Raw genomic sequence first — 27,527 nt, forward strand, 5'->3', positions numbered from 1 at the left:
AAAGAGTGATAAAGTACTGGAATGATCTGCCTGGGGAGGTGGGGGAGCCACCATCCCTGGGTTTGCTTAACAAAATATTGGATGTGGCCCTGGGTGCCAGGGTTTAGCTGAGGTGCTGGGGCTGGGTTGGACTCAATCTGAAAGGTCTCTTCCAATCTGGTCATTCTGGGATTCTGTGACTCACTCCATGGGAATGGAAGGTGGTCTGGCTGTAATGGAGCTCTTTGGAAAGTGGGGGATGAGAAGAACAAAGCTGCAATCAGACAGGTAGAAAAGACCAGCCAAGTGTCTTATGAAGCAAACTCTTGGAACTCTTTCAGTTTGACTGTCCAGTCTCTTCAGCCATTTTCTGCTTTGTCAGAGTTGGATTGTGATGGGAGACACACAGATTTACCCCAAACAGTGCAGAAAGCTTTATGTGGTCAGCAAAAACCCAGACCAGAGCAGTAATAATCCCCACTCATCATGGGCCAAGAGCAGGGAGGGCAGCAGGGCTGTCTGAGGGTTTTCATAGCTGAACACCAACACTGAGCACTGCCCTGGTCCCCAGGTGAAGAGTGTGCAGGATGCCATCCGGGAGAAGAAGAAATCCTTCAATTTTCTCGGAGAAGACATTAACTTAGTCCCCTCAGTTGGGATTTTCATCACCATGAACCCTGGCTATGCAGGACGAACCGAGCTACCTGAGAATTTAAAAGCTCTCTTCAGGTGAGTTGAGGTCAGGTTTTGCGACCTGTGTGATAAAACTGGCAGAAATTGTCTTTTGGAACATCCAGACTTCATTTTGTTGGGAAATTCACTGGCATTGGGGATTCACAGATGGTTTCAGCCTTGTGCACCAAGCCTGGATGAGGGAATGCAGGGAGGACAAAGGACTCTGTCCTGTGCCATGGGAAAGGCACTGTGGGCAGACTGGGAGAGTCTCCAGTGGCTCACTGGAGAGGACCTGGAAGATAAAGCTACAAATCCACGGCCTTCAAGCTCTGTAGTCAATGCCTGCTCTGCAATCCTTTCCTGCCTGTCTCCCTAGGCCCTGTGCCATGGTTGTGCCAGACTTTGAGCTGATCTGTGAGATTATGTTGGTGGCTGAGGGCTTCCTCCAGGCCCGGGCCTTGGCCAGGAAATTCATCACACTCTACCAACTCTGCAAGGAGCTCCTGTCCAAGCAGGTGAGCCCTCTGATGAGCTCTGGATCCTCAAAATCAGGGATGTGACACTGTTCCGAATCCCCAAAATCAGGGATGTGACACTCTGCTATAGATCCTCCAAAATCAGAAATGTGACATTATGCTCTGGATGCCCAAAATCAGGGATGTGACACTCTACAATGACATTTGCAAACTGCTCTCCTGGAGGATCTTCAGGGACAGAAGCATTTGACCAACTGCATTAACCTCACTAGTTTTTGAATTGGAGAGATTTTTCAAAAGCCTCAAACGCCACCATGATTGGGGCAGTATTCAGTGACCCTTTGCTTTTTCTCTTAGTTCCTATTGATTCTCCTTCCTGCAAGGGGTTCATGATGACTGTTCCTCTCTTAGTCCAACTCAATACTTCTCTGTCATGTCAAGTGTTGACCATGTAAGGTCACCTCCACTGCAAAACCCTGGTTAATCAGATTTTAACTTGGCATTGTCTGCATAGATCAAAGCTGGGGTGAGTTGAATCAGGATTCCAGATGGAAAACCTGATCTTGCCTGTGCCAACATGAGCTGGGTGGGTTTCTGCCTTGTCACAGAAACTTTGTGCTGTGAAGCTGGAGGCCCTGTGGGAGCTTTGACCACCCACACAAAGCAGTCAAGCTGTTGGGCTGTGCTCTGCAGGGTCTCAATGGAGCATAGATAGAAGGATTTACTTGTTGGATTCCTTGAGGATTCCTTTCCAGCAGTGTCCTCCCTGCCCCTGCTTGGTGGACTGTCCCCAGGACCAAATGTCCCTGGTAACCTGGTGATGGAGAAATTTGGCTGTCTCAGAATGGACTAACAAGCCTTTCACCTCAGTAGCTCCTGCAGAGCCAGGGCTCTGGCAGGCCTTGTTTAACTTGCACAAAGGCCAGTTTTTAGGGTTTAGGGGGAAAAAATTCCTTAAGTCTCCAGAGTGCAAGTCCTACTGCTGACTTAGTGCCAGCTCTGAGCCCATGTGATGGCATGAACAGCTGAATTATTTGGCTCCTTAGTGCTCTCCCTGGTGGAAAGCTCACCTTGTGAATTAGAGACTCAGGCTGGTGGAGGTCTCTGACCACGACACAAATAACGAATTTGGTTGCATTTCCATTGCTGACTGCTCTGGCAGCTGGGACTGCTGGTTTTTACCCCTGCCTGGGCATAAACTCACCCCTGTTTTTATTTCTTTCTTTCTCCCCCTCACAAAGGACCACTATGACTGGGGTCTGAGGGCCATCAAGTCAGTGCTGGTGGTGGCAGGCTCCCTGAAGCGTGCAGACCCCGAGCGGCCCGAGGAGCAGGTCCTGATGCGCTCCCTCCGTGACTTCAACATCCCCAAAATCGTGACAGACGATGTCCCAGTGTTCATGGGGCTGATTGGGGACCTGTTCCCTGCCCTGGATGTGCCTCGGAAGCGCGACCTGGATTTCGAAGCCGTGGTGAAGGAGGCTGTACTGGAGCTGCGGCTGCAGCCCGAGGACAACTTTGTGCTCAAAGTAAGGGCAAGGGGTTTTCTGCTCTGTTGGGGTGGTGTGATGGTCCCCAGGAGGAGGTGAGAGATGAGGATTTGACTCCTTGTTCTCAGAAGGCTGATTTATTATTTTATGATATTATAGTAAACATATTATATATTATATATGTTATATAATATATATTATATAATATAATATATAATATATATTATATATTATATAATATATAATATATAATATATATTATATATTACATATCATGTAGTATATATATGATATATATTAGATGTTTTCATATTAGATATTTTATTATATTATCATAAATTTTATATTATATATATTTTATAATATATTATACCTATTCTATTCTATTCTATAACTATACTAAAGAAAGAGAAGGGATACATCAGAAGGCTAGACAATAATGAATAATAAAAACCTATGACTGACCAGAGAGTCCGATACAGCTGGACTGGGATTCATCATTAAGTAAAAGCAATTCACATGCTGGGTAAACAATTCTCCAAATCACATTCTAAAGCAGCAAAACATGGAGAAGCTGAAGCTTCCCAGCTTCCCAGGAGAAAAAATCCTGACAAGGGATTTTTCATAAAATATCATCGTGACACTGCTTTACCTGCACTGTCATCAGCTCAACTGGGTTTTCTCAAAATCCCTTTGTGTGTCTGGGGCTCTTGTATAGAAATTTGTGACCCAGTGGCAGCTAATTTCACAGAATGATTTGGGTTGGAAGGAACCATAAAGGACATCTTATTCCAACCCTAAGCCATGGACAGGGACACTGTCCCTTTAGATTTTGCACATTTGAACTTCACTTTGGCGTGTCTGATCTCTGGGGTGTTTCCCCAGGTGGTGCAGCTGGAGGAGCTGCTCAGTGTCCGGCACTCCGTGTTCGTGGTGGGGGCTGCAGGCACAGGCAAGTCCCAGGTGCTGAGGTCCCTGCACAAAACCTACCAGAGGATGAAGCGCCGGCCCGTGTGGACAGACCTCAACCCCAAAGCAGTCACCAATGATGAGCTCTTCGGTGTCATTAACCCAGCAACCAGGGAGTGGAGAGATGGTAAATGTCCTTTCGTGGCTGAATTTGGAGATAAAAAGGATATTTTTAATGAAGCTCCTGAGTGGATGATGGGTCTCTGTGTGCAGGTCTCACAGCCCAGGTGCTGCTCCCAGCTGTGTGAGTGTTTGCTGTTGGAAGGACATGTAGGGTGTCACAGCTTTTTGGGAATTTATCTTTTTGCCATAAGAATAATCATTATGTTCGTTAACACCAATGCTTCCCAATTCCTAATTAAGGCAGGTTGTTTTTTGGGGCTGGGCTGCTGATGGGAGAGAATTCCCTCCTGCCCAGTGCTGTGCACTGAGGCCCCCCAAAAATTGTCATTTCCAGGTTTCTATGGCTGGACACTCCCAGCAGCATTTTTGAGGTGTTTTTTCTCTGAATATCCCTGCCTGATCTCCAGCACACAGTGTTTGCCAGGATGTTGATCCTGATTGCTCCTGAGGAGGATGAGATGAGCATTTAGACCTGCTGAAAGATTACAGAGATGCAAAGTGCAAACGTTGGCTTGTGACTAATCCAGAAAGGCAGCTTTGATTCCCTGGGAGCTGAGGAGGAGGTGAGGGAGGACAGCTCCATAAATCATCCTCGGCCAGAGGTCTCCAGGAGAAGGAGCTGCCACCACCTCCCCTTCCCCCTGCCACCACCCCTCCTGCCCCCTGCTCCGCTCCAGTGCCAGGGTTAATTTCTTTTTAATTGTGATTGGCCACCCTAAATCAAAGTGACAGAGGGAAGTGTGGGATGTAGCCAACCCTCTGCAGAGAGAGCTGCACATTAGGGATTGTGGATCAGGGGCTGTGGGTGGCACTGGACAGCAGGAGGGACATTGGCAGGTGGCTGTCCAGTGTTCTAAATCCTCTAATGCTTCAAGAGAACTTACAGGGCTCCTCTCTAATGGCCCAAGGGAGATATTTTCTGCATTAACCATTCCTGGAAATGTTGTTTCTTGGTGCCAAAGAGCAGCTAGGCCATTTTCAGCACAGCCTGACAGGAGATGATGTGTCCCCTTATGGATCAGCTCCTCCTTCTCCTCTTCCCGAGTTCATCCTGTCACTCATTTCTGCCAGCAGCTGGGAAGTTTGCACATGTTAGGTGGAAAAAGGCCCCACAAGGGAATCCTAAAAGTGCTATTTGTAGATCCAAACTCTCCTTTCAAATCCCAAGACCCCTCTGTGGTGTGGATGCCCAAGGTTGGGAGAGGGGCACTTCCCTCCTGCTGCCACCGTGGCTGTGATGCTCCCAGGCAGGAGCTGCTGCTGGCACTGGCAGTGCTGGAGAGGTTTCCAAACTGTGCCCAGCATGAGGAATGGAGCCTAGGCAGAGCCAGGGAGGTGTTATTTATCTCTGACCCCCTCTGTAGCTGTGTGGCTGAGCTGTTCTGCACAAGCTTTGCTTGGGTCATGCAGTGCCACCGGCGGCTCCTGACCTGCATCCCAAGGGAATGGCTGGTCCTGGAGAAACAAAAAGCATGCCTGTCACAATTCTCAGGAGAGAGGCTGCTTTTAATGCTTGCCTGATGTTCCTTCATGCAGACCAGCCTTTCCCTAGGTATTTCCTCGTATGGAGGAGAGTGATGGTTTTGCGGAGCTCTCATTTGCCCTGCAGTACTTCTGCTCTGTTCCCAGCTTCTCACTCTTCTTAGCATTCATTATTTACTCCCCTTGAGACTCTGTATATTCTCTGTCTCCTTGATTTTACTGACATTTTGTTCTGTCACTCAATGTCAGTCTGGGCTTGTTCTCCCCTCAGTCTCACTAAACCCATGACCCAGTGTTTAAAGCATCTTGATTTTCCTCATATACTTCAAACCACAGGAAAAAATAAACCCAAATATAAGAATTTCCAAGGCATATTCAGATGGTTTTCTCTGCATCGTGTAGTTTGTGGGGTCTGTTTTCTCTGAGTACCTGCTCTTAATTTTTCCTATGTCTTATGGTTTTCAGTGGGAATGAAGTTCATGTAGGCCCACAGTCATTCTCAGTGATAATAACTCTGATAATATTTTTTTTCTTCAAAGCAGATCTCATTATACAGTATTATTTATGTCCAAATGGAAAGAGTTATGAATGTATAAGGGGAAAGCATAATTTTTAGGAAGCTGTTGGAAAAATCTGTTAGAGCAGGTGACAACTTCAATGTTCATCAACATATTCATGTCACCCTCCCAGGACTGTTTTCATCAATCATGAGAGAGCTGGCCAACATCTCACATGATGGTCCCAAGTGGATGGTACTAGATGGAGATATTGATCCAATGTGGATTGAATCTCTGAACACTGTGATGGATGATAATAAGGTAATGGATGTCAGGTAAAGAAGTAGGTATTCCTTGTCAGGGGTGATTCAGCCTGGGAGAAATGCAGATTGTAATAACATCTCCTGGAATAATGCAGCTGTGTTTCCTCAGACACACCAAACAATATTGCATAAAGGCAATGGTGCATGAGGGAAATAAAACTTATTTTCATTGGAATTTCCCTTTTCTGGAGAGGCGTGCATGTGAGTAATTGCAAATATCCTGATCATAACTTCAGGCCCTTTAGAAGTAGGTTAGGTACATAATTCTGTCTTTTCCCCACTCTGAGGAAGTGCTTTGGATTTGTGGAAGAGAGAAGGAGCATTCTGTGCCTGTCAGAAATCATGTCCTGGCATCCTGCTCCATCCCTCTGCTGGTCCTGGTGCCTCCTGTGGGCTCTCTCCAGCAGCTCCAGCTCCTCGCTGTGCTGAGCCCAGGGCTGGGGCAGCTCTGCAGGTGGGGTCTGGCCTGGATGGGGCAGAGGGGCAGAATCCCCCCTTGTCCTTCTAGGGCTGCAGCCCTTTGCTGCTGTGCCTCAAGGAGCTGGGCTGGGCAGCCAAGCCCAGCAGTTCCAAGTGCTAAACACTCTTCATTCCTGTTCCTGGCAGAGCTTCAGCTGTCTGTCTGTCTGTCTGCAGGTGCTGACTCTGGCCAGCAACGAGAGGATTCCTCTGAACCCCACGATGAGGCTGCTGTTTGAGATCAGCCACCTGCGCACGGCCACCCCGGCCACCGTGTCCCGGGCAGGTGGGTCCTGCTGGGCTGCACCTGGGGCTCTTTGCAGCCCTTTGTTGGCCAGTCTTAAGGGAAATATAGGTTGGATATCAGGAAAAAGTTTTTACAGAAAGGGTGATAAAGTGCTGGAATGTCTGCCCAGGGAGGTGGTGGAGTCACCATCCCTGGGTGTGTTTAACAAAGCCTGGATGTGGCGCTGGGTGTTGAGATGTTGGGGCTGGATTGGACTCAATGATCTTGAAGGTCTCTCCCAACCTGGTGATTCTGTGATTCTCTGAAAGCTGCCAGGTTGGAAGCACAGCTGCCTGTGGTGTGCAGGGAGTGTTCCTGAAGCTCACAGATACACTGAGGATCCCAATCTGCCATCGTCTTGGGGGTTTACTCAGAGTGTTCCCACTGCTGCTGTGGGGTCATGGCTGCAGCACTGCTGAGAGAACTCTCCTGCACAGCTCTGTGTGTGCCTGATGAGAAGAGAGCAGCCTCTGTCCCAAAGAGCTTTTGGAGCAGAGGATGGGAACGGGGAATGAAGGTGTCCCCTGGTGGCTGGTGCCCAGAGCAATAACAGGGCTCAGGCAACAGCATGTTCCGAATTTGGGGCAGGGTCATGAGAGGTGTCCTGGTTTTCTGAGTTGCATCTCTTCACTGTGAATGTGTCCCCTCTGCAGTGGGGCAGGAGGAGGGAGCAGGTAGTGAGAGACCAGGTGCATTTGACAGGGTTTCAGTTGTTTCAGTTAATGAGGGACCAAGTGTATTTGACAGGGTTTCAGTTGTTTCAGAGAGTAGCTGAAAGTTCCTGGTGAAAAAAGGGAGAGCCCCTGCTGTGTCCTTACCCTTGTCTCTTCTCCTGCACCTCAAGGGATCCTGTACATCAACCCCTCAGACCTGGGCTGGAATGCCCCCGTGAGCAGCTGGATTGACCGGCGGGAGGTGCAGTCGGAGAGGGCCAACCTGACCATTCTGTTTGACAAATACCTGCCCGTGTGCCTGGACACCCTGAGAGCCAGGTACCCCTGCAGGCTGCCTTTGTCCCCTCCAGAGGGCAAGGGTTTGTGGTTATTAATTGTTTTGGTGTTTGTGAGGGTCCCCAGGATGAGGTGAGAGATGAGAATTGACTCCTTGTTTTCAGAAGGCTGATGTATTGTATTATTTATTTATATATAATATAAATTGTGTTATATTCATTATAATTTTAATATTTATTATAATTATGTTTGTTATAATTATATTGTTATATATAATAGAATTATTATCATTGTATTAGATTATATATAATATATCCCAACATAATATAATATTATAATATAATATTATAATACCCATACCTGCAATTTCATTTAAAAAAATAAAAAGAACAAAAGTCAGTGAACAACTGAACCTGGGCGCCATCAGCCCCAACAAGGAGGTGTCAGGAGGAGCTGCATGAGTGCAAGTCTTGCTCTTTGGGACTGGGAGCTGGGAATCTTGCTGGGAAACTGCTCTCTGGGAGCCCAAACTTTAAAGCTTTTTGAGCAAAGCCCATCAAGCATCTCCAGCTCTCTGTGCTGAGCAATTGTCAGCCCATGAAATCCCCAGGATTAGCTGCACCAGCCCCGAGCTGAGTATTTTGGTAGCTTGCTTAATTCAGAAATTGTAGAACCAACCTTTCAAATAGCTCTAATTACTTTATGGAGGACTTCAGTGCTGCTACAATATTAGTTTGGAATTCTGTAAGTGTAGCTTAAACGAATGTAAAATGGCAAGATGAAAGGTTTTATTTTATTACTCCTCTATTTGACCGCTTTTGAACTCCTGGTGCTCCCAGGAAGTCATCGCCTTCAGCAACTCCTCCATTTTACTTCTTTCAAGAGGATCAAAGTTTTTAAATGCCTGAAACTTCTGATTACTGTTATTATGTGTGTGTGTGCCAGTGCCAGCAGGGCCAAGCAGAGGATGGGTGTTCTCTTCTTCCTGATGACAAGGAAAATACTGATATTCTGCCAAAGCATTCCTGCCTTGCTTTCCTGGGCTGGGAGCAGCCCTGGTGCTTCACCCAGTTATATTTCCCAATTATGTTTTCCATTTCCATCCCTCAGATTTAAGAAGATTATTCCCATTCCTGAGCAGAGCATGGTTCAGATGCTGTGTTACCTGCTGGAATGCCTCCTGACAGAGGACAACACCCCTCCTGACTGTCCCAAGGAGCTTTATGAACTTTACTTTGTCTTTGCTGCTGTCTGGGCCTTTGGTGGCTCCATGTTCCAGGACCAGGTAAGAAGAGATGTGAAGATCAGCAATTTTCAAGAGACCTTTTATTGCCTTTTTTTCCCTATTTTTTTTCTATTTTCCCAGACCTAAAGCTGTGTCAGTGCTGGTGTTTGACCTGGAAACCTGAACTAAACAATCCTTTTCATGAAAGGCCTCATTATCCAGGTGGTAGCACTGGAGAATGGCCAAGTTCAGCGTAGTGCTCCCTTGGTGCCATCACCTTGAGGCTGTGGAGAGCCAGACCAGCTTTCATGGTCCTTATGGAAGATTTAACCCTCCATTGCCTGGATGCCAGCTGGGAAAACCTCAGCCCTGCTTCTTTCAGTGACTTTTAAGCCAAGCCTGGGGGGCATGGTTTAATTCAGAAAATGGCCCTTGCCCAGCAGCTTCCTCCAGCCCCTCACTGTAGCTTGAGCATGGTTGGTGGCACTTGGACATGGCATTCCCGTGCCACAGCAGCCAGCCCTGGCATGGCAGGGCTTGGCACAGCCGGGTGTGTGGCAGGAGGAGCTGGGAGCAGGCTCAGCATCCCTCTGGGAGGATTCTGGGCGTTGCTGCTCTGTAAATGTCAGGCAGGAGAGCGTGAGCAAACGGCGTCCGAGCGAGGGGGAGCCTGATGAAAAATGATCCAATATAAAAGCTGTTTATTGCTCCCTGCTGAAGGTGCCCTTCCTGGTGACCTTTTGCTGCTGAAATGTCAGGAGAAACAGGCTGGAAGGCTTCCCACTGCTCGGTGTTTGTTGGTGGGGAGCGGGGCCCCTCTATAAAAGCAGATGATAGATTTGCCATTTTCAGGCCCTCAAATTAGCAGAAATCCACACGGGGTTTTTGTTAAGGAAGCAGTTTGAGCTCGACACCATTCTGGCAATAGAGCTGGGGCTGGGACTGCTCCACTTAAGGGCTCAGCCCCTCCCAGCACTGGGAGCAGGGCGAGGCAGCACTGTGAGAAAGCTTTTAGCAGTGCTGCACATCCCTTTTCTGCTGCCAGGCTGAGGAGTTGTGACAGCAGGAGGAAGGAGATTACAGTCATTCTGCCTCTCTGGGCAGCACGAGACTGCAAAACCTTGGATGCTAATGATGTGGTTTTCAAATCCTCTGATCTTTTGATGTGTGGTGGCTCGGGGAGCTTTTCAGAGGACACTCAGTTCAAAGCCAGGTTTCTTGTGGGAGCCTGAGCAGTCCCTGGTCCCACCTGCTCCCAAAAACCTCTGTGGTGACAATGGGAGGTGAGACCTAATAGAGATGCCCCAGGAACAAACTGTGCTGCTCAAACTGGCTCAGTGATGCGTGTGCTCTCTCCCAGACATCTTTGTAGCAGCACTTTCCCCCTCCTTCCCCCCTTGTTTCTCCCCAGGGCTGAGGGCTGCAGTCCCTGTGCTCTGCGTGGGAAGGGTTCACACAGTGGCTGGCCCAGTTTCACAGAGGAGACCTGAGGCAGAGAAGGGGACTAAGTACATTTTGCAAATCCTGACTCAGTGTCTAAAGGAAAAGCTGTCACCCCAGCTCCAAAAGAAAAGTTCAGATGCTTGAAGATCTCCATGCATGGAGGGATAGAAGGGGGAAAAGCAGGAAAGCAGGAGCTTGCTGGGTTCTGTGCCAGCAACCACTCTCCCATTCTTTGCTGAACTGGGGTCTGCTGCTCCTGCTTGGAAAGAGTCCAGAAAACAACAACGAAGTGTTTGCAGGGTGGTGTGATTTATGAGGAAGAGATTTGGTATGCATGCTCTGACTGTCCATGGCCACGGATGGAGATGAATGTGGTGTCCTTGTCTGTTGGAAGAAGTAGGCACCAAAAATCAATCAAGTGTCTGTTTAGTCATAGGCACGTATTTCTCTTTTTCAAATTGATCCATCTGTCTAATCTCAGACATACTAGGAGTGATCAACACACAGGATGAATTATTTAGGGGTATAAATAGGAGTGATGAGAAAAAATGAAGAAAATGAAAAATTAGACTTAGGAAAAAGGATAAGATTGTTATGCTGTGGAATATATTTTTAAGAACTAATCCCACTCTGGTGGACTCGGATAAATAATATTCTCCATCTTTAATGAATTTCTCTGGATTTGTCTAATTTCTCCTCTCTTTATCTGGCAGCTCGTGGATTACAGAGTGGAGTTCAGCAAGTGGTGGGTGGCAGAATTCAAGACAATCAAGTTCCCTTCTCACGGCACAGTCTTTGACTTTTACGTTGATCCAGAAGCAAAGAAGTTTGAGCCTTGGTCTAAACTCATCCCCCAGTTTGAATTTGATCCAGAGGTGCCACTGCAGGTAGGTGACCCCAGCACCTACTGGGCTGGAGGAGTTCCTGTGTTTCAGTGACTGAACGTGGGTGTTTCAATGAAGTCTGGTGAAAGGCCAGGCACTGATGGAATTCTTTATTGGATTCAACTAAATCACCCATCTTTTCTTGCTGTGCTTTGGCAGTAACAGCACAACCTCCATCCATCTTCCAAACATGAGTGATGTACAGCAGGGGCAGGGAGCTGCTGTGCCCAGGGTGGTGACACAGAGCAGGACAAAGCCTCTGAGACACCAGTACTTGTTGTCATTCTTGTGGCTGTAAGCAGAGATGGGTTTATGTTTGTGCCAAGAAAAGAGTTCCTCAGGTAGTGAATTGTGCTTGCCAGTTGCACTCCTGTGTTTTTTCAGAAGTTCCACAGTGAGCAGATGACTTGCAAAAATCATCACTGATTTAGCAAGGTGTGATTTTGTGGGGAGATCCAACTGCTGTTCCCAGGGGTGTGGTGGTGTTTGCAGGGGTCCCAGGATGAGGGAAGATATGAGCATCTGACTTCATGTTTTAGGAGGCTGATTTATTATGTTATGATATATATTATATTAAAAGAAAATAATATATTAAAACTATATTAAAAGAATAGAAGAAAGGATTCATCAGAAGACTAGCAAGGAAACAAATGGAATGATAATAAAATCTTGTGACTGAGCAGAGAGTCTGAGACAGCTGGACTGTGATTGGCCATTAATTAAAAACAACCACATGAGACCAATCACAGATGCACCTGTTGCATTCCACAGCAGCAGATAATCATTGTTTACATTTAATTCCTGAGGCCTTTCAGCTTCTTAGGAGAAAACATCCTAACGAAAGGATTTTCCATAAAATATGTCCATGACACAGGGTCACCCCTGAAAAGATAAATTTTAATGGCTGGCAGCATTAGATATTGATTTGATGGTTCCACAACCATCATTCCTTCCCTAAAAGGCTAAAACCTGAAAGTGGCAGGGCAGGGCCACTGAGGTGGTGCTGTGCTGTGCCCCCAGGCCTGCCTGGTGCCCACGGCTGAGACGGTGCGGGTGCAGTTCCTGGTGGCCAGGCTGCTGCAGCGCCGGCGCCCTGTGCTGCTGGTGGGCACGGCTGGCACGGGCAAGTCCGTGCTGCTGGGGGACACGCTCTGCTCGCTGGACACCGACGCCTTCCTGGTCAAGAAGGTGCCCTTTAACTACTACACCACCTCTGCCATGCTGCAAGGTAAGCTCTGAAACTGTGCTGGGGGGGTTAGGGTTGGATATCGGGGGAATTTCTGTGCACAAAGGGTGGTTGGGGATGGGAATGGGCTGCTCAGGGAGGTGGTGGAGTCAGTGTCCCTGGAGGTGTTTAACAAAGCCTGGATGTGGCACTCAGTGACATTGTTTAGTTGACAGGGTGGTGTTAGGTCACAGATTGGACGCGATGATCTCAAAGGTCTTTTGTAGCCGGGTTAATTCTGTGACATTCTGTGTGATTCTGTAACATTCTGTGTTTCTGTGGTATTCCTGGGGCACCCATTGTGGTTTGGAGCTGATGTGCACTGGGATCTGAAGGAAAGACCCCTGGGTGAGTTGCCCATGTTTTTGTGGGCACACTCACAATCCTACAGTGAATCTCTCTGCTCAGCAGAGCCCTGCTTTTGTGGAGATGATGTTTTCCAACCTAAGGATTTGCATTCTTAACCCCACCACTCTGGTTCAGAGTTGTGCCAAAGCCCAGGCTTCAATCTGCTGCAGTTTTCATGGCTTGTATTTGACTTGAAGTGTTTTTAACATGCTGGAATTGAAGAATAAGATGGGTTTTTTGGAGAGGATCCAAACTGTCCTCGGTGTGCAGTGATGGGAGCTGCATCCCAATTAGCAGTGAGGATGGTGCTAATGGCCACGTGGCAGGCTGGAAGCCAGGCCTGTTCCTGGGGCTGTGTTCCTCTCCTGCCACAGCCCAACATGTCCCACATCAAGTGCCACCCCCTGCCCAGGGGCACAGAGCTTGCTGGCCTGGGGGGCTCAGACCCCTGAGGAATTTCTTGCCCCAGGGAAGCCCTTCAAGAAAAAAACAATGGGTAAAACCTCCTATTTTGGCAATTCTCACAGCCATGGGCAGTGTGATGGGTGCAATCTCCCTTTTTCCTTTTCCCCCTGGAGTGGGGAGTGCCCTGGCTTGGGAGGGGGCTCAGCTGCGTGTTCCCCACCTGCCCAGGTGAGCGTGTGCAGGTGTGGGGCAGGTACAGGGTGTCCCTGCTGCTCTGAGCTCCAGGCTGAGCCCTTCCCTTCCTTCCTCTGCAGAGCCCAGCACATCTTCATCACAGGGAAGTGTGATTTATGCTGCCTGGCATCCTTCCCCACTGCTCATTTTTTAGTTAATTTGTCCCTTTTTGTGGAGTTTGTCAGTTGGCTGCTTTTTTTTCATCCCCAGCAGGTGCCTCTTTAGATTTGTAAAATGTGAATCCAAAGCAGTTTGGGATTCTAGTTTTCATTTACTTTGCAAAGAGCCAACCTGAAAGCTAGGCATTTTTAGTCATGATGCCTGTTGGGACAGAGGTTTTTTAAGGTGCAGAGCTGCACTCTTGAGGGGAAGCACAGGGATGTGGTTCAAACAATCATTGTGGACCTGTAGCTTACAGATTTTCATGTGCATGGTGGTTAACAGGAGCCAGATTCTCTCTGTACCCAAACCTGAGCATATTTTGGGGATTTTCTTTGGTTTATTGTGACCAAATCCCATTTCCTGTGGAGCCTGGACCTCTGGTGTGCTGGTCCATACCCTCTTGGACCTCTGCTCCTCCATCAGCTCCATCCCTGCCCTCGTTCCCCACCTTCCCCCTCCAGATCTGCCTTGAAAAAATGAGACTAAATGGTGATTTTGGGGTTGGGTACTCTTTCCCCCTTGGCCATCAGGGTGAGAGGGGCCACACTTGCCAAATCTGAGTGTTTGAGGGGCTGATGGAGATGTGTCAGGAGCCCAGAGCAGGGACCCTGCAGGATTATTGTGGGATAAGCTTTGAATTAAAATGCAACTTCCACAAACATGTCACTTCATCCCCAGTAATTGCATTTCACTATGATGAATCTCCTGCATCCTTGTTTAACCTCGAAAAGGGCTGATTTTATGTGTTAATTAAGGCCTAATTAAATTTAAATTAAATGCTTATTTGAAACACTTAATTTGACTTGCTACCAGAAATTTCAAATATTGTGGTTTTATTGAAGGGGGAGAGAGACTCCACTGAGGAAAAATCTATCATTTTTCTAAGCGTAATTCATGGCTTTGTGCAGAAGTGTCTGTGACAAGAAAACAGCTGAATTCTTAGTGGGTAACCAGGCTGTCTGCAGGGCACCCAAGCAGGAAACAAATGGGGTTTTAAAAGATTCGTGGTCTGAAAAAAAAAAAACAACCCAGAATATAAATTTTCCCTAATAACTTTTGCCCTTGATAAGGGATGGCTGAAGTGTGCATTTGCACAAAATTTTTATCAAAACTCCCAGTTGTCCCTAATTACAAAGGATTGCTCCTTGCCTTGCTGCTGCTTACAGGAGTGGCGATAACCCCAAAAATCTGACAGTGAAATAAATTCTGCCTCCATCTCCAGGAGGGCTGGGAGCACCTGGGAGTGAGGATGGGCTCCAGGAAAGCTTCTGGCAGGAAATTCACCCCAGAAAAGCTGCTGCTGTTTGCTTTGCCCCTTCCTGAGGCAATAAAGGTTGCTCAGGCCACAGTGAAAGAAATCAATAACCTATAAAACATTTTATGCAGCAGTGTGGGGTGATCTGCATTAAATATCACTCCAGCATTGTAAATACTCCCAATATGCTACAGTCTAGAGCAGCATATAACCTCAGCCTTCTGCTAAAACAAATGGGAATTTTCCAGAGCTTCCAAATGAGTTTTCTCTTCGTGCTCTTCCTTCCTAAAAAGCCACAAATATCACAGGTGAGCTGGGAGGGCTGGGGCTCCCTGCAGCAGGCTGAGCACTCACCCCAGTCCCTCCTGCCCCTACAGGTGTGCTGGAGAAGCCTCTGGAGAAAAAGGCTGGCAGGAATTACGGCCCCCCAGGCACCAAGAGGCTGGTGTACTTCATGGATGACCTGAACATGCCCCAGGTGGATGCCTATGGGACTGTGCAGCCCCACACCCTGCTCAGGCAGCACCTGGACTATGGACACTGGTACGAGGCTGCTGGATTGCTCTGGGGTGGCTAACTGGGAGATCTGCACTGCTAAAAGCAAGGAAAGCAGAAGTATTGACACCGGCTGGGGTCTGTGTACAAATCACAAACAGGACAGGACTGCTGGGAACTTGCCTTGAGCTGTTCTATTTTCCAGCATCAGTCTCATTACATGATTATGACAATGGGAAGATGCCACCAGCTCACATCCCAGGCAGCAGACACAGAATTTAATGTTACAACTCACTTTAAAAGTTTTTTGACCAATCACACAAAGCAAAAGCACATTGACAGTAGTTCTATCCAACCACTATAAGCACAGGTACCTTTGGTTAAACAATACTTGTTTATTTCGAATACAATACCTGCTTATGAGCCTTAAAACACAATGCACAGAGCTCCATTATTAAGCTTAGAACTCCCTAATATCTCACTAGATAAGCTTTTCTGTAGCTTAGGGAGTTATTCTAGACAAGCATTAATACACAGACCATTGTTCTATTTGCCCCTGCTTTTCTACAGTTTAAATAATTTTTCTGCTGACCAATCTCATGGCTGCTGCTTAGCTCTCATCACAGTTCTGCTGCCTCTGAGACCTTCTGCAGCTTTCCCAAAACCCTCTGATTTTGTAGATTCCCACAAGGCATAATATTTGATTGAAGCCCATATTTCCCTTAAGCTGTCATCTAACAAAAAATTATTCTTCTTCACATTAAAAGCAGCAGTGTGTGCGCTCGTGTTGTTTCGTGTGACAGTGACAGAGTCTCATGCTGTACTGACTGAGCTAGCTGGGCAGACACGGATTGTTACACCCAGGGGTGTGTGGTCACCATCTGTGGCTTTTGCTGTGCCCCAAGGTACGACAGGAGCAGGCTGTCCCTGAAGGAGATCAGCAATGTGCAGTACGTGTCCTGCATGAACCCCACTGCAGGGAGCTTCACCATCAACCCCCGGCTCCAGGTAAAGCCCTGCTCCATGGGTGGGTTGTTCAGGCTCAAGGCTTCAGACCCTGTTGTCGTTCAATCAGTGGAAACAGCATGAAGTGGCTAATTCCTGATGGAATTTCTCCCTTCTTTGTGTTTCCTCTTGTTTTACTGCCCAGTGGGAGGAAGAAGAAGTCACAAGTTCCCAGGCAGCTGGACACACACTCTCACACACTGTCTTCTGGTTCAGACAGGCAGATTTTTATCTTCCTCTAGCTGATAGTTACTGCTGGACCATAGTTCAGTTCTTGAAAGTCTTTTGGTGGTCGGACACTGGGAACTTGCAGCCCAGGGAAGTGGTGGAGTCACCAAGTCTGGATGTGGAGTCACCAAGTCTGGATGTGTTCAAAAATGATCTCCAAAATGGCACTCCACAGTATGCTTTGGGATTTGTTCAAAGGTTGGACTTGACCTCAGAGGTCTTTCTAACCTTAACTATTCTGTGTTCTCTTCCTCTGCAAGGGAGACCTTTTATTCTTCATGAATAAAAGGTCTTCTTGAGGTGGCACCTTCTGGGGCTACTCCTACCAGAGACAGGCCTGGGCTTCACCACGGGTCTGTGGGGCCTTCAGACCTCTCAGCTCTTCAATGGACTGAGCTTCCCTTGTGAAATGTCACCAAAAATCCCTTGTTCAGCCAGCAGAAGGTGTCTCCTGCCAGCTGTCCTCTGCTGGGAATTTGGAGGGGGACATAGTTCTGGTGGACTTCAAGTCATGGGATCATAGAGCATCCCAGGTTGGAACAGACCTCAAATGATCATCTGGGCCAGCCTTTCCTGGGAAGTGGAGCCCAGATGAGAATGTTCAGTGCTGTGGCCAGCCACAGAGAGGGTACTGACCTGGGAGGTGGTTTCCATCTCTCTGACCTTTCCACCTCTCACTTTCTCTTCCTCAGCGTCACTTCTGTGTCTTCGCTCTCTCCAACCCTGACCAGGACTCCTTGTCCAGGATCTACAGCACCATCTTGGTGCAGCACCTGGCCAATGGGAACTTCTCAGAGGCTGTGCAAAAATCAGCCCAGCAGCTCATTGCCCTGGCCCTGGGGCTGCACAGGAAGGTGGCTGCCACGTTCCTGCCAACAGCTGTCAAGTTCCACTACGTCTTCAACCTCAGAGACCTCTCCAATATCTTCCAAGTAAGTGCAGCTCCTGTCCTATGCCATTTGGAGTTTGTGCCTGTGTCACAGGCAGCTGAGGTCCCTCTGGCCCTTGGTGAGCCAAACACAGTGTCCCATTTAGCAATGACACAGCATGGGTGTCCCCTGGGCTCAGGGGGTGACCTGGGGCCATTTCCTGATCCCTGGTTGGTTTTGAATGGATTCCAGGGCCATCACCCATGACTGTGGGGGAAAATCAGTCAAAAGCTTATTTACTTTCCAGCCTCCTTTGGCCAATGGGGAGGGATGCACAGCTCCAGAAGGTGGTGTGGGTTTTGAGGGGTTTGAAGTCCTCTGGCTGGAAAAAGGACAAGCTGTAGAGAGCTTTGGGCTCCTACCCCAGCCCTTTGAGCAGTGGCTGTTGTCAGGGTGCTGGAGCTGGGCTTGTCTTGGTGATCTCCACCCCATGGTGTGGTGTGGGGGTCCATGGCACCACTCCACCACACTGGGAAGTTCCTCCTGCAAGGGGCAGGGGCTGGAGGCTCTGGGGGCTGCTGAACCTGAGGAGAGCACAGCTGGTTTTGGTTCAGCTGCTCTGCCAGAGCCAGGGCAGCTTGGTGGCTGTACCAGCATGTCCTCTCAGGTGCTCAGCATTGAGCATGCAGGCTGGCAGTTAAAGAGCTGATAAATCCATCCAAACCAGCTTTGATTTTACCACTGAAACTGAATTACCAGCTACTGTACCAAAGTGAAGTTGTTTAGCTCCAGAAATGTTGTCTTCCATCCTTGGTGAGATTTTGTTTTGCTGTTTTCCCCAGCAGTCTTATGCTTTGGAGCAGCTGGTGTTACTGCTCAAAGAGGCTTTCAGGCTGATTAATAAAATTTGATAAATTCCTGAGCAGCCACAACGAGGGTCAGCACTGTAGCCTGTTCGAAACCCCCAGCTGGTCATTTGTCACTGTCCTTGTTAACATCTGCTTCACCAAGTGGGCACGTGGAAGTTCAGAGCCTTGTGCCTGCCATCAGACAGGAGCTGGAGCAGAGACAGACAGGGAATCTGGGACCTTGAACAAGTGAATAACTCCACTGAGGCAGGAAGGAGTAAGGGCTGTCACTGTGCTCAGCTGAGCAGCAGCAGCTCAGAAATGAGATGTGGGTCTGGGGAAATCCTGCCTTCCAGTTAATCTGGGCTTTGGGAGGTGCAGGGAGAGAACATTTCAGAGAGCAGCATTTCAGTGGGAGGCTTCAAATTGTGCCAGGGTTGGGGGGGTAAGAGAAAACATCCTGCCAGATCACATCCTGCCAGATCCCCGCTCTGGGCCAGAGGGTGACAGGAATGCTCCTCATTCTCCTTTCCAGGGCTTCGCCATCCTCTTTATTTGTTTGTTTCTTTTAAATGTTGGCCCCTATTCTCCATCCCAGATGCAGTGACCCACAGCCACGTGCCCTTCTTGCTTTTGGGTGGTGGGGGTCTTTAGATGCAGTCCCTTTAAGAAAGATTGAGTGACTTTTAATTTTAATCAGTTTAGGATCTGATATGTTTTTCCTTCCTCTCTTTGAGATGTCAGCTTTTCTCACCAATTTTTTTTTTTCCGGAATAAATAAAATAATTTGACAGCTGTAATGACAGATGTGAAATCCAAACAATCTGAACCATGGACCAGTGAGCTGAGAGGGCCTGCTTTACATTGCTTTCAATTCATTTACTATTTAATGTATAAATAATTAGATGTTAGGAATAAAAGCTGTCTGTTTAATTCATACCATTGAAAACCCTGTGTGCTGTTAATAGGCTTAGTATAGGCGACACCTCTTTGAAATATAATTCTTTTATGCATTTTAATAGAGTTCATGGTAAACATACTGTGCTAAGCAGACAGCAACTGATATTTCCTGCAGGCAGAATGCACCTAATTAGAATTAATTGATTAAAAGAAAAAATAGCCACCAGTAACATTTCCAAACCTTTTTTTCCTTCTTGACAAAGCACCCATGGCATGGGGCTGGGATGGGAGAACCATGTGTCTGGGCTGGTGCCTGGCTCTGCAGGGCCCCAATGCTGAGAGCAGGACCCCAGCCTGGGCAGGGGAGGCTGGGTGAGGGATTAAAAGAGGTAATAATGAGTCTAAACCTTCAAAAGAAGGTGGGAAACATTCCCAGGGCTGTGGGCAGCAGGTTGAGGGAGGTTTCTACCCCTCTGTGCTGCTTTGTCAGACCTCACCTGAAAGACTTGTCCATCTCAGGGGTCCCAGCACCAGGGAACCTCCCAGGAAGGAGCTGGAGCTGCTGGAAGGAGCCCAGAGGGACACCAGGATGGTCAGAGGGATGGGGCAGCTCTGCTGGGAGGAAAAGCTGAGAGAACTGGGGTTGTTCAGCCTGAGGAGTGCTCTGAAGTGAACTGACTGTGGTCTGAAGGGCTCTGAGAGAACTGGAGTGGGACTTTGGGCAAGGGATACGGTGACAGGACAAGGGGGAATGACTTCCTACTGACAAAGCGGAGGTTTAGATGGGATCTTGGGAAGAAATCCTTGGCTGTAAAGGGTGGTGAAGCCCTGGCACAGATTACCCAGAGCAGCTGTGGCTGCCCCTGGATCCCTGGCAGTGCCCAAGGCCAGGTTGGACATTGAGGCTGGGAGCAGCCTGGGACAGGGGAAGGTGTCCCTGCCATGGCAGGGATGGCATGGCATGATCCTTAAGGTCCCTTCCAACTCAAACCCCTCTGGGCTGAGAAGCATCTTTGGGAGTTTTGGGTTCACAAAGGACATATTCCCTGGGTGTTTGGTGTGGGGTTGCTCAGGTGCAGGTGGCTGTGAGGGGGACTCAGCCTGGTGGTGCTGGGGTGGAATCCCTCAGGACCAAGCTGGGTTTCCTGGCTGTCTTTGCTCTCCACAGGGCCTGCTGTTCTCTACCCCTGAATGTCTGAAGCAGCCCCAAGACCTGGTGAAGCTCTACCTGCACGAGTCAAACCGGGTGTACCGGGATAGGATGGTTGAGGAAGTGGATTGGGACACTTTTGATAAAATCCAGCGGGAGATGGTGAAGAAATGCTATGATGTAAGTATGGAGGTCTGGTGAGGTCTAATACTGATGAGAATGGAACAGAATGGGTTTGTTGGAAGGGAGATCAGTTCTGGGGATTTTCCTTTCCCACTCTTTCATTCCTGAGCCTGTTTCCCCTTTTCCAACAGCAGGTGCAACCATGTGGACATAAAAAGGCTGGAACACCATAATTCCCTTGGAAGGTGGCTCAGAGCTGCAGTGGGCTTTCCTGCATTTGTTCTCTACTATTTTCTGCTCTTTTCCAGGACATTGAGGACACTTTAGAGCAGGCCAAACACATGAATATTTACTGCCATTTTGCCAAAGGCCTTGGGGAACCTGGCTACAGGCCAGTTCTAAGCTGGGAGGAACTGAACCAGATCCTCGTGGAAGCCTTGGACAGCTACAACGAAGTCAACGCTGCCATGGACCTGGTACTGTTTGAGGATGCCATGAGCCACGTGTAAGGGCTTTTCTGCCTTTATTCCCCCATCATTTGTCTGTGCAGATTGTTCTGTCGGGTTTCCTGGAGGATGTAGGAATATGGATCCATGGGCTGAGGCAAATAATTTGTAGTTCTACAGGGCGAAGTGCCAGGTCTGCACTCTGCATAAACATTTCTCAGATGTGACAACATTCAGGTGCTTTTGTGTCTTCCCTTGCCAGCCAGGACAGAACTGGTTGTACTGGGCTTTCCCCAAATGCTGACTGTTGGTTTAGGACCACATTTACACAGACCCTTAGAGGGATTTTCCTCTGTATAAAGTAAGATTATGTGCATTCAGCTACTGCTTTTAAAGGATGGAGGCATTTAAACTGCTTTGATCCTTTGGAAAACCTGCTTGCATGGAGATGCCTGGGGGTGCAGGTGGATTCCAGCTGGAAATTGGACATGTGGGACTATATGAAAATAAGCCTCCTGATGATTATTATGAAGCTGTTTACATGCTTTGGGGGGACCTCCAGCTCTCACACACAGCCTGAGGGAATCCCAGCAGGGACAGAATCACTTCTGGGTGCTGGGATGCAGAGCTGGCCTTAGGTGGCTTCAGGAAATGGTGCTGCCCTGGCAATCAGAGCTTGAATTTGTACAGAAACCTTGTCTCAGGAGGTGCAGATTTGGCAGATTTGGGACTCTAAGCTGGGAGGAAGCCCCTGACCTGCTGCAGCCAGGGTGGGTGGTTTTAATTCTCACTGGACCTGGCAGCCTGTTATATATATCTGTATATATACAGGAGTAGCATTTTCATATATATAAATACATATATATATATATATATATATATATATATATATATATATATATATATATAAATAAATGTGTGTGTGTGTATGTATATGTGTATATATATACACAAATATATATATGTATTTACATATATATAAAAATATAAATATAAAAATAAACTATATAAAATATATATTAATAGATAATATATAAAAACATATTAATATATAATTACATATATTATTTTGATATATTTACATTATATATAATATAAATAATAGAATATAAGTATATAATATATATATAAACACACATACAAATTTGTCTGTTCCAAAGGCTCCAAGGCTCCCAACCTGTGTTTAGTCTGGGCATTCCCTCCTCCATCCATGGGGGCCATGGAATCAATCTGCTGTCCTGTTGTCCATGAGTCCTTCTGCTTATATTGCCTGCAGAATGGTGTCAGGAATATTGACCTTGTGCTCCTCTTGCACTTTACATAAATCGGGATTTGCAATTGGAATTTGCAAAACATGGCTCTGCCCCTCCGGTTCATACTGAGAATAATGAGGAAAGGAAGATTTGAGCATCCAGCAGCACTTGCCAATTTCACAGGAGCTGAGTGAATCTCATTCACTGCATTTGGAAATTGCATTTGGCTGAAATACACAACTTCTTCCATCTCAAGTAGCTTCTGAATGTCAGCTTGAATTTGCTGAAGATTTTCAACTGGGAGAGAAAAAGAAGGAAAAAAGACATTTGATGACTTAATATGTGTAGGGCCGTGGGGGATACCTGTCAGTCACCTCATCCAGGGCTGTGTCACAGCACAGAGCACATCAAGGCAGGAACACGGGCAGAGCTGTCCTGGGTAATTCAGAGCAGGAATGCTAAAGCTCTCCTCACAGTCTGGATTGCTTTTATGGAAATAATTTCACAGAAATTATTAAATTATAAAAAAATCAGTCAGAGTCTGTGCATAGATTATGGAACACTGGAGTTGTAATCAAGCAGGGTAGTGTTTCTCAGAGTCTTAAATGAATAATAATTAGATTAATCCAGGAAAATAGTGAAGGGAGCTGAATAAAGGAATGGGGCTTGTGTTTCAGACCCTGGACAGGGAGGGTTCCACAGGTGGGATCCTCTGGACCCCCTTCACCTAGCAGGGAACATGTGGGGGTGTCAGAATTTGCTTAAGAACAACAAAAGGGAGGCAGACAGAGTTCACCACAGGACTCTCAGGTGAGCAGACTTGGGAAATAACAGCAAATTCATTGCAAGAGTGAGAAAATCTCACTCTTATGTAGTGATGGTGTGGATAAAAGGAACAGAGATTGTTTTCCAGGTAGGTTTGTGCTATTCCAGCTAGGTGTGGATGTTCTCTAATGCTCAGTAGGGCTCACCTGTGCACAAATCCCAAAGCCTTGAGAAGAGAGAGGGGCTTTTCTGGGGAGGGGGGACAGAGCCTTGAATTTTGCTCTGTTTTTGCATGTCACTGTAACATCCTTTTCCCCTTGCACTCCCTGCAAGGCCTTCACTTAAACATTGTTCTGTCTAGCAGGACTTGGCAGGTGGGGAAAAAATTGGCACATTTTAAATTTCCACCAAACTTTGGGGGTGTTTTTGGACAGGTCTCATCAGAGATGAGCATTGATTGCTGCCACATCTCCGAGACTGTGTTCTGAGCGGGGTGAAGAATGGCAATTTCCTAGTGAATAAAATATGTATTGAGGAGCAGTGGGCAGAGAAATGGGAGAGCTGTGTTATTAATGAGAGGTTTTGCATGGCTCGGTGCAGCTGCCGCATCAGCCGCGTTCTGGAGGCGCCGCGGGGGAACATGCTCCTGGTCGGCGTGGGAGGCACGGGCAAGCAGAGCCTGACCCGCCTGGCTGCCTTCCTCTGCTCCATGGAGGTCTTCCAGATCACCCTGAGGAAAGGCTACGGCGTCCCTGACCTCAAGGTGGGGGACTTGAATTGGAGGGGAAGTAAAAAAAGAGCAGAGCTTGCCCTGAAGGGGTGGTGTGTGATGGGAGAGAGAATGGGGAGGATTATTGTGAGCCCAGGTGGGCAAGAGGTCAAGGCCTCCTGGGATGACCCAGCTCTGGGGTGGCAGCGGGGCCAGGGTAGTGCCCATGCCCTGTGCTGGCACTGCTGGGACACTTCCAGTGCTGAGGACAGCTCTGGGATAGGAAGGATATTGAGGGCTGGAGCGTGTCCAGGGCAGGGAACAGAGCTGGGGAAGGGGCTGGAGCAGCTGAAGGAGCTGGAAAGGGACTCAGCCTGGAGAACAGGAGGCTCAGGGGGACCTTGTGGCTCTGCACAGCTATTGCCAGGAGGGGACAGCCAGGGAGGCCAGGCTCTGCTCCAGGGAACAGGGACAGGAGGAGAGGGAATGGCCTCAGGCTGGACCAGGACAGGGTTAGGATGGATATTAGGGAATATTTCTTCACTGACAGTGCTGTCCAGCCCTGGCATAGCTGCCCAGGGAGGTGGTGAAATGCACATCCCTGGAGGGATTTAAAAGCCATGTGGATGTGGCTCTTAGGGACGTGGATTAGTGATGGCCTTGGCTACTCTGGGGGAACAGTTGGATGTGATGTCCTTAGAGGGCTCTTTTAATCTAAATGAGATACTGAAACACCCCAGAGATGACATGCTGCTGTGGAGAGAAGCACATGCCTTGCTGGAGTGTGTGTGCCCAGGGCTGCAGCCACACCTGGGCTCCCCTGGCAGTGCCCTGAGAACATCCCAGCCCAGCCCTGAGCCTCAGCCCTCAGCTGTGCTGATGTTCTCAGCCACTTGGCCTGTTCTGAATGATCCCATTTCTGTGCCTGGCCCATGCTTTGCAGCATGCAACCCCTCCTGGTGTCCCCCCTGCAGGCAGACCTGGCAAACCTGTACCTGAAGGCCGGGCTGAAGAACGTGGGCTCTGTGTTCCTCCTGAGCGACGCGCAGGTGGCGGACGAGCAGTTCCTGGTGCTGGTCAACGACTTCCTGGCATCAGGTACAGCTCTCGTGTTACAGGAGCCTCCTCCAGCCAGGTCTGATCAGCTCTTGGAGGTCTACAACACACCCAAGATAGCTCAGCTACTCTTGGAAGTGTAAAAATCAGCAGGATGGCTTCTGTTGCAGTGTTGGAAATAAAAAGGTTTAATAAAAGACAAAATAACAAACAGAGAGAAAAACTGAGCCAGGTGCTCCTGGTAAAACACCTCACAAAAGCAATTAGTTTCTTTGTTCTCTTATTTTTCTCGTAAATTGCTCAGGTGGCTTCTGTCTAATTGGCTATCCGTAAGTTTGAGGTGAAGGCCCTGGCACAGGGTGCCCAGAGCAGTTGTGGCTGTCCCTGGATTCCTGGAGATGTCCAGGGCCAGGTTGGATGGGGCTTGGAGCAACCTGAGATAGTGAGGTGTCTTAATTACTTGTTTCACTTGTTGTCATTATCTGGAACAAAATGTACCTTTTAATCTTTTTGATGAATGAGCAGATTTCTGATTAGTGTATTTCGTGTATTTCCCTAAGTGATCAGTACACGTATTGAAAGTATCTGGCTCAATAACGATGATTTTAATCAAATCAGAAGCCAGAAAGGAAGTGAATATGTGATATATTAAGGAAACACTAAGAAAAAAATATGGTTGGTTGCATTTTTGGCAAACAGCTGCTTAACTATTAATTTATAAAAGTTTTTTACGAGATTTGTAACTCATAAAATGTTTGGATGGTCGGGGAGTTATTTGGCCAGTGCTGGAAAGGGCCCTGAACAGCTGCAAAAATTTTACGTGTAATTAATGCACTTGCAAAACTACAATGATTTTATAATACATATGGCATATTAGGGATTCGAATATTTCTTTTTTAATCTAATTAGACTGCAGAGCTAAAAAAAAATTTAATTTCTGTACCTTGACTCTATTCTGTCATCCTTTCCCTTGTGTTTTATAAGGAAGTTTGCTCTCAGAGATGTTTATTTTTCAGCAGAATGACCTTGTGTGCCCCTTTGCTGCTTCTGGGGCTCAGGGGAACCCGGTGCAGGGGTTTTACCTGAAAAGGGGATGTCCCTGAGCCCCTGAAGAGGGGGACAGCACCTTCCCTTTGCTCTGAGACTACAACAACATCCACGCGTGCAAACCCGAATATGCCCTTCTCTCCTAGGGGAAATCCCAGATCTCTTCCCTGATGATGAAGTGGAAAACATCATCAGCAGTGTGAGGAATGAAGTCAGGGGCCGGGGGCTGGTGGATTCCAGGGAGAATTGCTGGAGGTTTTTCATCGAGCGCGTCCGACGGCAGCTGAAGGTGAGATGGCGCACAAAGGGTTGGCGCTGAATGATTTTTTGCCTTTTTCCTTTTATCGATTCTCTGTGTTCTTCACACACATATTTTTAGCCTGTTATTGTATTAGTAGCTAGTTCCAGTACTTTTCCCTAGCCAGAAAGACAAAATTCCAGATTTTCAAGCTCCAGGGGGTACAAGGCTTCTACCCTATCTTGGTTTTTCTGTGAACCAAGGCCAAAAATCAGCTCTTCAAGACATATTTTCATAACAAAGTTTAGTTTCCATCTGTGGTCCGTTTGCATATTGGATTTAATTGTCCAATTACAGCTTTAGGTTATTAAGTCCCATCCTTCTTGTTTTTTCTCTTCAGTCCATGTTGTTTGTGCTCTTGGGCCTGAGATTTGGATCATTTGTCCTTGGTTCCCAGCTAGAGAAGGAATTGTTTTGCCTCCTATTTTGGGAATCCAGGACTCCTGGGGAACTGACCAATATCATCAAGCAGAGGCTGTTTATTGTTTACATTACACACATATTTATGGATTCTACAAACTTAGTAGTTTTAAAATATATTTTAAAAACTAATATACTAGTTTTTACTAGTTTTGTGTTACACTTGTGGCTATTTTTTTATGAGAAAGTACAGAAAGAACTCTTAAGTAATTTTGTTTGTTTCTTGTAGTTTATGTTTCAAAGTTTAAGAGGTCTCTCTTATCTCTTTTTACATTCTTTTGTTAGTATAAGTTTTTTGTGAGAACAGGTAGTTTTGAGCCCAGACTAAACAACACATCTCATGTACGTAAGCAAGCTACAGACTTAATAATTTAAAACGGTGCATTTTACCTAAATCTGAAATAGATGAAAATCCATTAAACTTTCCCTCCGTTTCAGCGGCAGGGCAGGTGCTGCTCTCCCTGCCCCTGCCCTGCCCCTCAGTGCCCTGTCCTGCTCCTCAGGTGGCTCTGTGCCTGTCCCCCGTGGGTCCCAAGCTGCGCCTCCGCAGCCGCCGCTTCCCGGCACTGGCCAGCTGCACCACCATGGACTGCTTCCAACCATGGCCCCGCCAGGCCCTGGAGTCCGTCAGCCTCCGCTTCCTGCGGGACATGGACACCCTGCAGGTGAGCACCACACAGATCCTGTGCTGGGACAGTGCTGGGAACAGCCAGGGTGCGGCATTTTCAGGGTTTGCTGTGGCAGGAAGGAAACGTGAATCTGACTCCATGTTCTTAGATGGCTAATTTATTATGATATGATATGATGTTATGTTATAGTATATTATACTATGTTGTGTTATAATACATTATATTATGTTATACTACACTATATTATGTTATACTACACTGTTATGTTATTATGTTATGTTATACTATATTATACTATATTATACTATATTATACTATATTATACTATATTATACTATACTATACTAAGACTATACTAAAGAATAGAGAAAGGATATTTAACAGAAGGCTTAATAA

General features: G+C 47.4%; 1 protein-coding gene across 1 annotated transcript in view; it reads left to right on the plus strand.

The window, feature by feature from the left end:
- DNAH9 (dynein axonemal heavy chain 9) overlaps positions 1 to 27,527 on the plus strand; it is a 147,339-nt gene that overhangs the window by 40,715 nt on the left and 79,097 nt on the right. The window contains exons 31-49 of the mRNA XM_058817530.1: positions 551 to 708; positions 1,031 to 1,169; positions 2,372 to 2,659; positions 3,506 to 3,716; positions 5,885 to 6,012; positions 6,651 to 6,759; positions 7,604 to 7,751; positions 8,820 to 8,994; positions 11,091 to 11,264; positions 12,282 to 12,489; positions 15,268 to 15,433; positions 16,291 to 16,393; positions 17,311 to 17,550; positions 20,404 to 20,565; positions 20,817 to 21,013; positions 23,573 to 23,735; positions 24,656 to 24,779; positions 25,931 to 26,073; positions 27,006 to 27,167. Coding sequence (XP_058673513.1) covers positions 551 to 708; positions 1,031 to 1,169; positions 2,372 to 2,659; positions 3,506 to 3,716; positions 5,885 to 6,012; positions 6,651 to 6,759; positions 7,604 to 7,751; positions 8,820 to 8,994; positions 11,091 to 11,264; positions 12,282 to 12,489; positions 15,268 to 15,433; positions 16,291 to 16,393; positions 17,311 to 17,550; positions 20,404 to 20,565; positions 20,817 to 21,013; positions 23,573 to 23,735; positions 24,656 to 24,779; positions 25,931 to 26,073; positions 27,006 to 27,167 — 3,198 coding nt within the window. The remainder of the gene's footprint in view (positions 1 to 550; positions 709 to 1,030; positions 1,170 to 2,371; positions 2,660 to 3,505; positions 3,717 to 5,884; positions 6,013 to 6,650; positions 6,760 to 7,603; positions 7,752 to 8,819; positions 8,995 to 11,090; positions 11,265 to 12,281; positions 12,490 to 15,267; positions 15,434 to 16,290; positions 16,394 to 17,310; positions 17,551 to 20,403; positions 20,566 to 20,816; positions 21,014 to 23,572; positions 23,736 to 24,655; positions 24,780 to 25,930; positions 26,074 to 27,005; positions 27,168 to 27,527) is intronic.

This window comes from Ammospiza caudacuta, chromosome 19 (genome assembly GCF_027887145.1).
Source record: "Ammospiza caudacuta isolate bAmmCau1 chromosome 19, bAmmCau1.pri, whole genome shotgun sequence".
NCBI classification, from domain to species: domain Eukaryota; kingdom Metazoa; phylum Chordata; class Aves; order Passeriformes; family Passerellidae; genus Ammospiza; species Ammospiza caudacuta.